The following is a 15122-nucleotide window of genomic DNA, read 5'->3' on the forward strand; positions in this document are numbered from 1 at the left end:
AGTTTACTGTCTCAGCTTTTCCTGACCCTCTGCAGCAAGACTCTATGCCCCAAACTGACTAGTCCATGCATTATTCTCTAACCAAGCAGGAGCATCCCTCTCTTGTCCTTTGTGCATTGCTGTCCCTTCTTCCCTGCCAAATAATTCACCAAACACTCTTCCCCTTCTTCAGATCCTTGCCCAATCTTCAAGCTTCTGCCCAAGTTCCCCCTCCACAAAGCCTTTCCTACAATCCCCAGGGCACATTTACCTTGCCCACATGGGAACTTCTGTCTAGAATTTGTGCTGTTTCTTCTCTTGTTATTTGCATGGTTAGAGATGCTGGCCTGGTCTCTTTTTAGACTGTAAGCTCTTTAAGTGAGGACAGGGGTGGGCTCTATTTCTATCTGTCTATCCATCCATCCATCTATCCATCCATCTATATCTATCTATCTATCTATCTATCTATCTATCTATCTATCTATCTATCTATCTATCTATCTATCTATCTATCTATCCATCTATCTGTCTGTCTGTCTGTCTGTCTGTCTATCTATCTATCTATCTATCTATCTATCTGTCTGTCTGTCTGTCTGTCTGTCTGTCTGTCTGTCTGTCTGTCTATCTATCTGTCTGTGTCTCTCTCAGTTTCTCTCTGTCTCTGTCTGTCTGTCTGTCTGTCTGTCTGTCTGTCTGTCTGTCTGTCTGTCTTTTCCCCACCACTCACATTCTTTTTTCATTTCCACCCCCTCCACACCTGGCACTGTGCACTAAATATATGAGGTGCTCAGGATTCACAGATAAATGAATAGCATTTTGTATTCATTCAGGCAGTAAACATTTATTTAATCAATCAATCAACAAGATTTTTAAAAATATCTATTACATGCCAGGAGCTGTGCTAAATGCTAGAGTTAAAAAGACAAAAATGAACGTCCTTACCCTTAAGAAGTTTATATTCTAATGCAGACATAACACGTGTGTGTGTGTGTGTGTATCTTTGCATGAATGCAGGACAGTAAGTAGTAGAGTGGTTAGAATCCTGGGCATGGAATCGGGAAGATCAGAGTTAAAATCAGGACTCAAACAGTTACTATCTGTGTGACCCTGGGTGAGTCACTTCACCTTGTTTGCCTCAGTTTCCTCATCTATAAAATGAGCTGGAGGGGTAAATGGCAAACCACCCCAGTGTCTTTTCCAAGAAAACCTGGGATCACAAAGAGTCAGACATGATTGAAATGATTGAACAACAACAAAAATGTATAACAGCATATATACGTATATCATATGCACATGTAGACAACATGTATGTTTCTATATCTCACAAACAAAGCAGGTACAAGAAAAGTTTGGGGTGGGAGAGGAATCCACCAGGAACTGAGAATCTGAAAGGTCTCAGGCAAGACTTGAGATGAGTCTTGAAGGAAACCAAGAGTTCCAACAAGAGGCAGCACATTCTAGGCACTGGAGCCAGCCAATCCAGAGTCATGGAGGTCATATGTAGGAGTCATACAAGAAGGTCAGCCTGGAGGAGGGGAGTAAGGCATGACAAGCCTGGAAAGGGAAGCTAGAGCCTGTTTGTGAAAAGCTTGGAGGAGTTCCCCAACTCCTTCCCCCCCAGAGAGCAGATTCTTAACCATTTACTAGCACACCATTGCCTCTGAGCCAGGGGATGACGCTCAATATCCATGCCCCAAGAGAGGACAAAAAATAGAGGGAAAGGATCAATATGTACAAAACTATTTAAGGGCAGCTCTAGTTGTGATTGCAAAGGACTGGACTCTGCAGGGCGCTCATTACCTGGGAGATGGTTGAATAGCTCCTGACTGATTGGCTGCCTTAAACTATTCTGCCATCATGCAGCCTACATTCTAGGAATCACACCTCTAAATGACTAGAATGTACTAGAAAGGCAATACATATATGAGCATAAGTCATAATAAGCTTTTAAAAACCCTTTCCTTCCATCTTAGAATCAATACAGAAGATCTATAAAGGCTAGGCAATGGGGGTTAAGTGACTCCCCCAGGGTCACACAGCTATGAAGTGTCTGGGGCCATATTTGAAACCAGGACCTCCCATCTCTAGACTTGGCTTTCTATCCATTGAACTACCCAGCTGCCCCCAAGTCATAATAATATTAATAGAAATGGAGTACTTTCAAGTTTCCAAAGGGCTTTCGTTACTTGATTTCACTTAAACTTCACAACAACCCTGTTTGGTAGTTATATAGAGAACTCTGTCAAATTTGTAAGAATAGGAGCCATTCCCCACCTGATAAATGGTCAAGGGCTCCTTTCAGGAAATTAGCCAACAGTTGAACAAATTAATGCAGCATTTTGGACCCCAGGAATGGTGATTCCAACCTAGCTCAGGATAACAGAAAGGGGAGCTGGAGTCAGTCATACAGCTGGGGTGTGGGAATGGGGCTATTTTTTGCTTTCTTTTAGTTGAGCCTGGTTCATTTCAGTCACTGAATGACTGCTGCCTGCTCAAGAGACTACACCATCTTAGTTCTCTTTCTCTTTTAGGAGTCCATGAATGGGTCCCCATTGGTCCAGAGCTTCCTGTTCATGAGACCCACCCAAACCTTAAGACCTCTTCCTCATAGGGTCTCCAGCCTAAAGTTTCCCACTCTAAGGGGGCCCCTCTCCCTAGATGACAAGAGTCACCTTGGTGCCTTCTTGGGAAGCCAATTAATGCTTGCCAACCTAGCGGGGATTATTATGATTAGTCATGCCCTGAATCTTCTGGGTGCTGACACTAGGGAAGGAGGGCTTACCCATAGGGGGTCACTTTATAAGGACCTCAAGCCACAGTTCCCGGCTCTTCCTAATGTGGCTGGTGTAGTCCCATTTTGGGAAGAAGAGGAGAAAGGTCCTTGTTAGTGACCAGTCTCCTTTAGGCCCCAGGGCAGAGAGTAGCAGAGTTGCAGCCATGAATGGCACAGAGGGACCAAATTTTTACGTCCCCTTCTCCAATAAGACTGGCACGGTCCGGAGCCCTTTTGAGGAGCCTCAGTATTATCTGGCCGACCCATGGCAGTTCTCCTGCCTGGCAGCTTATATGTTTATGCTCATTGTCTTGGGCTTCCCCATCAACTTCCTCACCCTCTATGTAACCATTCAGCACAAGAAACTCCGAACACCCTTGAACTACATCCTTCTGAACTTGGCGATTGCTGACCTTTTCATGGTATTTGGTGGTTTCACGATGACCCTTTATACTTCCCTCCATGGCTACTTTGTCTTTGGACCCACTGGCTGCAACTTGGAAGGCTTCTTCGCCACCTTAGGAGGTAAGTGGCTCCCTAGGAAATGGAAGAAGAGAATTTTCCAGCCCATTTATTATTGGAGAAGGAGAAGTAGATCTCCAGGGCTGGCGCTGGATGAGGGGTTGGCAAAATGGGGGATTCTAGTAGAATTTAGTATGATAGACTTAGATCTGGATCTCTCTTCAATGCAGAGATGGGGAACTATGGGTATAGAACCTTGAATAAATTTGTTGGATTTGATTATGGTGTTGGTTAGTGATTCTGAACTGTTTTCTCCCCTCTTTCTTTTCAATCCTATGTTATGAGATTGTTCACTAGGTAGAAGAGCGGGGAGGGATATATCAGGAACAAATAGCATCTATAAAAACAAAAGACCAATTAAAAAAGAAACCTGAAAAAAATAGATTTAGACAGGTCATTTAGAACAACCCTGTCATATTATAGATGGGGCATCTGAGAGAGAACAGGAGAGGTAAGAGAAACTTATCCAAAGTTTTATAGGTAGCAAGGGGCAGAGTCAGGATTTGACTTTAGGTCCTTTGGTGCTCTTTTTTATTGTTCTTCCTAAACAGATTTCATTTCCAGGTTGGGGAAGGGAACAGGGAGTAATTTAGAGTCCTTTCAAAGAATGAAATATTTTGGAGGCAAGAAAAAGCAATAATAGTTTCTGGTATAGACATAAGTAAAATGGCTGCTAATGTTTCCCCTTTCCACTCAAAACATCTCTCTCCCGGGAAAGTTGGAAGCATGAGATATTTCACAGTTGCAAAGATTTAAGGCTGGAAGGGACCTTAAACTGTCATCAAGTCCAATGTCTTCATTTTACAGATAAGGAAACAGACTCAGAAAAAGTGAAATGATTTATCTAAGGACAAACAGGTAGTAACAATAGAGCATGGATTTGAACCCAGGCCTTATGATTCCAAATCTAATATTTTGGGCATTTGGGCATCAGATCATTTAGCTTGACTAAAAATCATAGATACCCAGAATTTTATAGCTGGAAGGGAACTTTGGGGTTATCTATTCCAATCCATTTCATTTGCTGATGAGAGAAATGGAAGTCTTGGGAAAGGGATGTGCTGGTAAATGTTCAACAGCCAGATCACCATTTAATTTTATGTTGCTTTGTTAATCCTTTCCCTCATCACTTTAACTTTAGACACTCAAAAAGCCATGGACCAAGCTCTGATTTATAGATTTTTGAGATGCTAATTCCCTCATTAAAAATTTAACCATTGACTCTAGCTAGCTCTAGGACATCTCTCCTTGCCTAGAGATGGGAATTGACTTGCTTAAGATGGCCCCAGGGCTAGGCTGAGACTAGATCCCAGGTTGGTGGACTTCTTCAGGATAGCAGTGTTTTAGTTAGATTCAGGCAGTAAGTGTGTGCCTCAGGTGTTTCCTATAGATTATGGGATTATAGGATTTAGATGTGGATGATTATCTAGTCCAACCTTATCATTTTTGCTGAGGAGGAAACTGAAGGTCAAATAGCCTTCCCCAAGGCATTCATATAAAGTGAGTTCTAGAACTAGAATTTCAACTCCGGCCCTCTGAGTTGTTTACACCCTACTGCTTGGTTTGTTTGTGTTGTCTTGGCTCCCCCATTGGGTTGTTAGTTCTCTGAGATCAGGGAGGGGGTCTTTTCTCATTTGTGCATGTGCCTTCACATCTGTGTGTGTGTGTGTGTGTGTGTGTGTGTGTTGCCTGCTCTAGGGTTTTGCATTCAAAAGGAACTTTGTGATTACACAAGGAATCATAGAATCACAGAATCAAAGAATTGGAGGGTTGAAAGGGATCACATCAAACCTCTCATCTAACCCATGTTCTAAAAGCATCCCCTTGAAAACATTTCTGACAAGTACTCTTCCAGCCTCTCTTAGAAGGCTTTAAAGGTTGAGAAATTCATTGCTCTCTGATGTAGCCCATTCTATTTTGGGCAGCTCCCTTGGGTGCTAGCCTGGGGTGCTTCTGGGCAGAAGATGGATAGAGGAATAGGGTGTGTGTGTTGTGTGTGTGTGTGTGTGTGTGCCACAGAAGCATATTATTGAGAGGCTTGGGAGAGTTCCCCTGGAGGGTCAGTCTTGTTCCTTCTTCTAGCTTGCCTCCTCTCTATAAAACACCTGACCACCTTTACCAGTTAGTCAGCCGTCTAGAGAAGCAGTCCATCATATAGAGGGAAGAGATGCAAGGGGCTCTGTGAATGGTGGAATCCCACCAGCTACCCAAGGTATGATTAGAAGAGTTCCCTGGACTCCCAAATAACTCCTCCAAGGATGCTTGAAATTCCTTCCACCTTTCCTTTGGGTTAAGCAGTACCATTTCTTTCCCAAGGCCCTCTTTAAAGGTGCAAATATCCTTGAGCAAGGATCTAATTAAATCCCTAATACCTTCTAGTGAATGACCTTATCAGATGACTCCCTAGCCTGGGGGGAAGGGTGACTAGGGTAGCAGGGGATGTGAATGATGCTGAAAGGAGGGGATAGGTGAAAGAAAGGCAGAAAAATACAAGTTTTGCCTCTTGCACAATTTTGCATCAAGCAGATTCTGCAAAATAAATTTGATTGAGGGAACCAAAGAGAGTGTTTGCATTTATTTTGACCTTGGATTCTAACAGTCTTTCTTTTCCTTCTCTTTGACCCTCCATTCCTGCCCTCCTCCCCTTCTACTGGGTTTTCTAAAGCAGAAAACATCCCTGTTGTGTCTTACAGGTGAAATAGCCCTCTGGTCCTTGGTGGTTTTGGCCATTGAGAGATATGTTGTGGTCTGCAAGCCAATGAGCAACTTCAGGTTTGGGGAGAACCATGCCATCATCGGGGTTGCCTTCACTTGGGTCATGGCTTTGGCTTGTGCTTTTCCACCTTTAATTGGCTGGTCCAGGTTAGTGGCATGTAAAGAGAGAGAGACAAGATGGTGGGAGTGGGCAAAGATGGTTCCCCTGGATACATAGGGATGCTTTCTTGGCTGAGTGGAGAGAGAGGGGTTTCTGCCCCAAATAGTCTCTATCCCTTCACAGGTGTTCTTTGGGAGCATGACAAGTCTTAAAAAAAAATCATAGGATCAAGGCTGAAAGATTTTTTTCAGGTCATCTAGTCCAGTCCCCTCATTTTAAAGATGAGAAAATTGATGTCTAGAGAGGTTAAATGAATTGCCCTTAATTACATTGCTTGTAAAGAGCAGAGGTAGAATTTGAACTTAGATCCTTTGAATCTGAATTCAGTGTTCTTTCTCTTACACTTCACTGCCTCCTTGGATGTGATAGGTTGGTGCAAGTACCCATGGGAGACTCTAAAGAAGAGGCTTGTAGAGCATGGAAAATTTTTAAAATGCCTCCTTTCACCTTGGCTCTACTCTAATCCTTATTTAATCTGGGGCCAAAGTCCAATCCTCTTTAGCCCAGATCCTATAGTACTCTCTCTGACCTTGAGGGCCTAACTGCATGGTAAAACTGTTCATCAATGGGGATGCCCATTTAGATTTTTGTCCCAAGTGGTCATCTGCCTCCTATCTCCACTGAGTCTTAGGCTTCAAAGGAGATGGAGAAGAAGCTGGGGCGGAATTTAGGGTTTCCTCCATAAATAAAGCAAATAACAAAATTGTACCCAAGACATTCCCCAACCAAACTAATTCCCAAGGTTCTTTGTATCTGGGAAATACCAAGCCCTTTTCATCCTTACTAGGGAAACATTTAATGGAGTTTCCTGCCAATAATTTTCTATCTTCTGTTATTTTTTTTATCATTATCATTTTAAAAATAAATCCTTACCTTCCATCTTGGAATCAATATTGGTTCCAAGGTAGAAGAGTGGTAAGGGCTAGGTAATGGGGGTTAAGTGACTTGTCCAGGCACACCTGGAAAGTATTTGAGGTCAGATTTGAACCTAGGACCTCCCATCTCTAGACCTGGCTCTCAATCCACTGGGCCACCCAACTGTGCCCTCTATCTTCTGTTATTAATGTAAGCCCATTGACTTTTTCACTACAATCATGGATTGGTCTTTTTTATTTTAAAAATAACCCTTTGGCAATGAAGATACCTTTTCTCTGTCTTCTCTTCTCCGGGTTAATTAACCTCAATTATTTCTGCCTCAAAGATTCCTTAGAGCAGGCAGATTGTATTTTTTGCTTCAATGTGTTTCTGGAGATTCTTTGGAAGAATGAACCTAGAAAGAAACCTTTATCTCCCTTCACTTTTAGCCAGCAGTTATCCTCTTTCACCCAATGGCTGAAGGTACCCAATGGTAGTGGGCAAGGAAGAACCCAGTGACTGAAGCTGGCAATGACCATGATAAAATGTGAAATACTATTGATGAGTGAAACACCACCCAGGCAAAAATGATTGTCATTCAGTCATGTCCAATTCTCTATGACCCCTTTTGGGGTTTTCATGGCAGAGATACTGGAGTAGTTTGCCATTTCCTTCTCCAGCTCATTTTACAGATGAGGAAACTGAGGCAAACTGGATTAAGTAACTTGCCCCAGATCACACTGCAAGTAAGTGAGGCCAGATTTAAACTTATAAAGATGAGTCTTCCTGACTCCAGGCCCCAAGCTCTATCCACTGTGCCACCTAGTCACCCCTACTTAAAAGTGGAGGGAATCCTTACTCCTAACCTTTCTTGTCATTCTAACGAGTGGGATTTTTCTGCAGGTACATTCCAGAGGGAATGCAATGCTCATGTGGAATTGACTATTATACCCTCAAGCCTGAAGTCAACAATGAATCCTTTGTCATCTACATGTTTGTGGTTCACTTCACCATTCCCTTGATTGTCATTTTCTTTTGCTACGGTCAACTGGTCTTCACAGTCAAAGAGGTCTGAGTAGCTTTTTCACCTGCTAAGGGTTTCATTTTTAGCATCCCTCAATATCTCAGTCTCTCACCCTGGCCTCTCCTACATGCCCAGACATTTGTTCCTCTCTTCCCCCTCCATACTTTTCTTCTCCTTATTCTCTATTCCCTGATTTGTATTTCATTCATTCATTCATTCATTCATTCATTCATTCATTCATTCAACCAATCAACCAATCAACCAATGAACCATGTAAGCAACTGGCCAACCATTATTGAATATCTACTATATGGATACAAAATGTGCTAGGGGGAACATGAGTAGACCAATCTGGTATAGAGTAGCAGGAGAGAGAACTTTCTGGGAAAGAGAGGTTGACCCTTCATGGTGGATAGCCTCAAATGCCAATCTAATGCTTTCTCCAGGCTGCAGCCCAGCAGCAAGAGTCTGCTACCACCCAGAAGGCTGAGAAGGAAGTCACCCGTATGGTCATCATCATGGTCATCGCCTTCCTGATTTGTTGGTTGCCCTATGCTGGCGTGGCTTTTTATATCTTCACTCACCAGGGATCCAACTTTGGCCCCATCTTCATGACCATCCCGGCTTTCTTTGCCAAGTCTTCATCCGTTTACAACCCTGTCATCTACATCATGATGAATAAGCAGGTACTTGGACTGGGGAAGAGGAGGGAAATGCTCAGCTGGAGCTTTAAGGGGGAGGAGAGAGGTCAGAGTGAGTCAATAATGATAACCAGAAGTGTTGGCCAGGATTGGAAGATGACCTCCCTGAGAAAGACGATCCCTGCATTCTAGCCTAGTCTTTAAACCAACTAGTGATGTACCTTTGAACAAGTCTCTCCACTTGTCTGGTCTGTGCCTCCTTCATCTCCAGAAAGCAGAGGTTGAACAGATGTTTCCAGCTCTAAAAATAATTTCAAGGGCTATGGTTCTAGTCCTCACTTGGGTCCTCATTTTGTTCCTAAGGTGAGCCATCTTCTTTAGGGAGATAAACAGTGAGACTGGAACAGAGTCTGTGCCATTGGACGATTTCAATGGCAAAGGACTTATATAGATTTATAGGGTCCTAGAGACCATCCAGGATCATTTTGCAGAGGAGGAAACCGAGGCCCAGGGAGTTTAAGTGACTTGTCTAGTAGTTCTCACTTAGTAAGCATCAGAGATGAGATTTATATCCAGGTTCTCTAACTCCAGAGACCTGCCCTTCCCGCTACCTCAGTCCAATAATGGAGGGCTCACTATAGCTAAACAAATGTGTGTTCGGGTATCTTATCATGAACTCTTTGATATAAAGGAGTTAACCTCAGCCTGATGGATTGGAGATTTTTTTTTTTTTGAAGAGCAGCTCCTCAGGGGAAAGAAGAAAGAGATAATTCTAGGGTCCCTCTAAGGAGCAGATTTCACGGAGGTAGAGCGAGATGGAAATACTGAAAGCAAACTTTACTTGTTATCCCATTGTGCTGAAAACCAGCCCCTGTGCTGAGCACCCCCTGAATGCAGAAATCTCTTCTCACTTTTGCTCTTTGCTTTCTAGTTCCGAACCTGCATGATCACCACTCTCTGCTGTGGCAAGAATCCACTGGGTGATGACGAGGCCTCTGCCACAGCCTCCAAGACGGAGACCAGCCAGGTGGCTCCTGCATAAGCTCTGAGAAGGGCTCCATCCACACCTAGCACACCAGGCTCCCCAAAGGCTGCCAACAGCCTGCCTCTAGGAATGCCACCCCCTGCCCCCTAACTCCTGATCCATAGTCACCCACTGAGAATGATTGGACAGCATTAGGACTGGCATCTGGCCATCAGAAGGAGGCTGTACCTAGCACCCAAATTTTGAAACAAAAGGAAAAAACTAAATCAATCAGCCTCTGCTAATTCCCCAATTTTCAAAGCCATCCAGATACTTTCTGTATGCTCTGAATGCTGCAGAGACCAGGACCACTTTTTGAGAACTGATCCCAGAGTCCATGGCTCCAAGAGGTGGATGCGATCTGGAACCCTTTAGGGGGCCTGAGCCCATTCACCCCAATGCAACAATGAACTCTTACTCTCAGGAAAATGACCCAGCTTAGAGATGAGCGCCTAGCACAAGGCTGGGCAATCAGTGTGTGCTTAATTAATGCTTGTTGAACAAATGACTGACTGACTGACTGACTGACTGACTGACTGACTGAATGAATGAATGAATGAATGGAGGAATGAACGAATGCATGAGAATGAATGAATGTTAGTGAATGAACAAGTGAACGAATGGAGAGCCTGAGAAGTCTAACGGCTCTCACGAAATGACACGTGATGATTTTGGATATGGCGGCATTGACAAATCAGAAATATTCCCTCTTCCATCTTTCTGAGATTGCTCATTTTGAGACAGGGGGAAGACCAAGGGAGCTGAGATGATACAACATCACTCACCCCGATACGTTTTTTTAAGTGATCTCCGGGAGATTTAGGACAAACTAAAATGGTCCTCCCTGGCTTCCCTTTCTTTAGCTTCTTTGGTCCCTGGTCACCAGGGCCGGACAGCTCTTCATTCAAAGAGAGTCTCAAACAGGTAGGTCTCTGGGCCAGGACACTGGGCAAAGCAGGGAATTTAGTAGGTATTCTCATTGCACCTTAAAGAACTAGGCGCTGCTTTCTGGGCTTAAAGAACAACGAAAACCAAAGGACAGGACAAGGGACATGGTGGAGAAAAGTCACTGGGGCCTGGAGGATGTGGTCAGGCCTAGGCTATTCCTCCAGGTTTTTTCTGACTCCTTCTCCCTCTTCTCAGTCTTCGGAAACCCAGAGACCTTCCAAGGCCATAGCCCAAGTGAGAAAATATTTTCTGTTTGTTTTTGCTTTTGTGAAATACTTTACTCTCTCCTTTGCAATTGACTCCAGCTTCCCAACGATCCATAGGGAACTTCTAGAAGCCAGATAAGTTCAGTATTTAGTAAAGGGTAATATTGCAAATAAAACTCTTTTCACAAGTTAACTGAATAAGTGGATTAATGGAGATTGAAAGAGCTTTGGAACTCAAGGCCAGCTGATTCACTCTGATTGATTCATCTGCTTGGGATTCTCAAAGTCTTCATTTTTTTCTTTCTTTTTTTTTTTAGTGGGGAGGGGGAAGACAGGCTTCAGCTAGAGCACATTTTTCTCTGCAGACTTGGTCTCATCCTTGAAGGGTCCCAAACATGGGGAGTTCCAAGGTTCTCTGGCCAGATATAGGAGGGAATTCTGGGAATGTAGATCACTGGGCAAATGAGGACAGTACTTGAGGGTGGTCTTAGTGGGCTCCCACTTATCCACCTCATGGCTGCCTCTATGTCACCACTGAGGTTTCATTTGGTGAATGTTCATGGCTGATTTCGCTTCCATTTGGCTACTGTTGTTCCCAGAAGAAAACAAAAAGATGTATTTGAGCATTAAAAAGGACTCTTCCATGTTTCCAAAATGTCTGGTGGTGTTTTCTCTGCCCCCCTTCACCTCTAAACTATTTATCCACAGAGGAAGTCTGAAACCAGCAGTTACCATCACTTGGCTAACCATGGATGCTGACCTCAAGGCTTCCTTCATCATCTCCTGGGGCTGGACCATTGCCTGTGGTAACACAGTTGGTGTTTGGCCAGTCATGCTGGCCTCAAGTGGAGTGGTCCAGTGGGTAGCAGACCAGCAAACCCTGAATGGATAGCTCCAACTGCTGGGCTGGGACGGAGAAACCCTGGGGGTTGGGGCACATAGCGGTTATCCTCAGATACTAGAAAGGCTTTGTGAAAAAGAGATTCAACTTGGTCTCTGCTGTTCCAGAGGAGAGAATACAGACCATTGGGTAGAAGTTAGAGGGAGCTAGAATTTAGTTCACTCTAAGAAAGGACTTTCTATCACCAAGTCCTGGATGACAATGGAATGGGCTCTTTTGAGAAATGGTGAGTTCCTCTCACTGGAAGACATCTCTAGACTCAAAGGGCACAGGACAGGGGCTGAATGGGACCTGAGAGATCATCTAGTCCAATTTGCTCGCTTTACATATGAGGGAAACTGAGACCCAGAGAAGTTAAGTGATTACCCAAAGGCACTTGGCTAGCAATGAACTAGTCAGTATAGATCCCACTTATCCATTCATTCAACAAATATTTATTGAATTCCTTCCCTCAGCCTTCCTATCTAGGTTGCCTTCTCTCCCCCTCATAAATCCATTGGTTTCTAGATAATTTCCCAGAAAACCTCTAGGAAGGGGCAAAGGAAGTAAGAATGGTATAGCCAATCAATTGATCAATAAGCATTTATTAGACAGCTTCTGGGTGCCAGGCACAGTCAAGAGAAGATAACAAACTCTTTGGAGTCATTTGCCCTAAATCTCTAAGGCTGAGACATATTGGATCCATGGCCAGAGTCTGGGGACAACTGAGCTGGGGTATGGGATGGTATCTGGATCCCTTAGGATACTATAATCCAGTGGAGAACTTGGGGCTGAGAGAAAGCTGGCCATTCCTGCTACAGGAGGCAGGAGGATGCCAGAATAAGCAAGGGACCCCAGGAGGGAGTCTCCATTCTTCTGGTCCAAAAGCCAATGGGATGAGCTCACTGCCTCTTCTTCCCTCTCTCCCCACCTCTTATTGTAATAGCCTTGGGAAGGATAGGAAAAAGGGGACTGGAGGACATGCCAACAGGTCTTACCAGTCCTCTGGGAGCTGAAAACACTAGCAAATAGCAGAGACTGGCATACTCTGCTTTCTCTAGTCCACAGACCTTTGGCCACAGCCTCATCCCATGCTCTCATCTACTTTTTTTCTGGGATGTGGTTATGACCAAATCCCATTATTCCTCTTTCCTTCCATTTTTCTCTCTATGAGAGGGAATGAGGATGTTAAATGTAACCTGGTTTACTGTAGGGCACAAGCTTTGAGCCACCTGGGTTAACCAACTAGGAGAAAAAGCATCACTGTCTTGGGGTAGGCACATTCCTTGAACATTAGGGACAATATAGCTAAATTAGACTGCCTGGGCCTTTCTTAAACCCTTACATTCCATCTTAGAATCAATACTGTGTATTGGTTCCAAGGCAAAAGAGGTAAGGGCTAGGCAATGGGGGTTAAATAACTTGCCCAGGGTCACAGAGCTAGAAAGTGTCTGAATTCAGATTTGAACCCAGGACCTCCTGTCTCTAGGTCTGGCTCTCTGTCCACCTAGTTGCTGCCCCTGCAGGACCTTCTTGCCTCAATAGGACCTCCCTACATCCCCTCCCCAGCTATCTTCCTAGAGGTATTAACAAGGTTTCACATCTCCCATAGGATCATAGATTTAGAGTCAGAAGAAATCTTAGATGTCATTGAGTCCAATTCTCGAAATTTACAGATGAGGAACCAAGAGGTTAAGTGTGACCCTGAGCAAGTCACTTAAGCTGTGTGCCTTAGTTTCTTCATCTGTAAAATGGGGATAATAATATTACCTACCTTCCAGGGTTGTTGCAAGGATCAAAGGAGAGAATACTTTTTTTTTAAATCTTTACTTTCTGTCTTAGAATTGATACCAAAAATTGGCTCCAAGAGAGAAGAGGGGTAAGGGCTGGGAAAATTGGAGTTAAGTGACTTGACTGGGGTCACATAGCTAGGAAGTGTCTGAGGCCAAATCTGAGACTAAGACTTCCCTTCTTCAAGCTTGGCTCTCTATCCATTGAATCACCTAGATGCCCCAGAAGATAATACTTAGCACAGTACCTAGCACATAGGAGGTGCTATATAAGTGCTAACCATTATTATTATTTAGTGACTTGCCCAGGGTCACACAGATAGTAAGTATCTGAGGCTGGATTTGAACCAGGATCTGCCCTCTATCTACTAAGTCATCTTACTGCCTCACACAGTTTGGATAATTATTATTTCACATCATAGCTCGAGATCTGGAAAGGTGATAATTTCCTCAGAGATTTGAAGGTGGAGGGTCCTGACAGGTCAGCCACTCCAACCCCTTTATCTTATAGATGAGGAAACCGAGGCTTTGAGAAAATATATTACTTGCTCCAAGTCACCCAGGTAGTAAGTAGGCAAGCTGGGTTCCCTTTTACTCCTTTTGGCAGTCTTTTTCAGTGGCACCCATTCAAACTTCCCTTGGGGATTGTCAATGAATTTCAAAATTCAATTTCCTTGGGAAGGGGAAGCACTCATTAGGGCCTTTCTCCTTAGAAAAGAGGCGAGAGGTCAGTTGCAAACTCCCTGTGGAGGCCCCCAGGATGCCAGAGAACATCTACTCTCACTGATGAGAAAACTGACATCCAAGGAAGAATGACTCATTCAAGGCTGTCCAAATGGCCCTAGAACTTGGCCAGGGTCTCTTGTACACACGTTGGGGAACAATTCTTGCCCCAAAGGCCTCTCTCTCTTTCAGAGCCGAGTCACAGACTGAGAATCAGAAGGGGCCTTTGAGTCCAGTTTGAACAATAAGCTCTACATCGTACCCACTAAGTAGCCGTCCAGGCTTTGCCTGAAGGCCTCTACTGCTGAGGAGCCTGCTGCTTCCCAAGGCATGCATTCTGCTTTGGGGTGACTCCAATCAACAGGAAAAAAACAGCGAGATTAAATGGGCTTCCTTGCACCTAGTTTTGTCCTTAGAGGCTAAACAGAACAAATTGAATCCTTCTTCCATAGGGTCATCACTTAAAATATTTGGAAAGAAAAAAAAGGGAGCTAGTCTGACAATGTCACACACTACCCCATCCCTATATCCCCACTCAATAGATCTTAGTGGCTCCCTATTACCTCCTGTTTGGCTTTCCAAGCCCTTCATAACCTGGCTTCTCCTACCTTTCCAGGCTTCTTACATCACCCTCACATATTCTGAAATCTTGGAACGCTGGCTTCCTACAGCTCCTCATCTGCAACATTCCATCTCCACATTCAGGACATTTCCACTAGCAGTGTCCCATGCCTGATATTCCCCCTCCTGATCTCTGCCTCCAGGGTGCCTGGGCTTCCTTCAGGTACCAACTAAAACCCCTCCTTCTACAGGAAGCCTTGCCTAGTCCCCTTTAAAGCCAGTGCCTTCAATTCCCAATTTATCCTGTCTAGATCTTCTTTG

At 44.1% G+C, this 15122-nt stretch overlaps 1 protein-coding gene across 2 annotated transcripts; it reads left to right on the plus strand.

The window, feature by feature from the left end:
• The first annotated feature begins 2916 nt into the window (after positions 1-2916).
• On the plus strand, positions 2917-11861 carry RHO (rhodopsin). Of its 2 annotated transcripts, none has more exons than XM_056804690.1 (5): positions 2917-3277; positions 5968-6147; positions 7892-8073; positions 8475-8714; positions 9601-11861. In XM_056804690.1, the coding sequence occupies exons 1-5, from the start codon at positions 2917-2919 to the stop codon at positions 9709-9711; spliced, it is 1074 nt and encodes a 357-aa protein (XP_056660668.1). In that variant the 3' UTR covers positions 9712-11861. The 2 variants fall into 2 exon arrangements, with proteins under 2 accessions (XP_056660668.1, XP_001366225.1); XM_001366188.3 differs by having other exon boundaries at positions 5968-6136; positions 7908-8073.
• Positions 11862-15122: the final 3261 nt, after the last annotated feature.

The sequence above is a fragment of the Monodelphis domestica genome, chromosome 7, assembly GCF_027887165.1.
Source record: "Monodelphis domestica isolate mMonDom1 chromosome 7, mMonDom1.pri, whole genome shotgun sequence".
NCBI classification, from domain to species: Eukaryota; Metazoa; Chordata; class Mammalia; order Didelphimorphia; family Didelphidae; genus Monodelphis; species Monodelphis domestica.

What these genes read in the sequence shown, in the direction of transcription:
- RHO (XM_056804690.1), top strand. Translation starts at nt 2,917, where the DNA reads ATGAATGGCACAGAGGGACCAAATTTTTACGTCCCCTTCTCCAATAAG. An exon ending in CTGGTCCAGGTTAGTGGCAT is followed by an intron (nt 6,148 to 7,891) that starts GTAAAGAGAGAG and finishes CATTCTAACGAG; the next exon opens with TGGGATTTTTCTGCAGGTAC. An exon ending in TGGTCTTCACAGTCAAAGAG is followed by an intron (nt 8,074 to 8,474) that starts GTCTGAGTAGCT and finishes TGCTTTCTCCAG; the next exon opens with GCTGCAGCCCAGCAGCAAGA.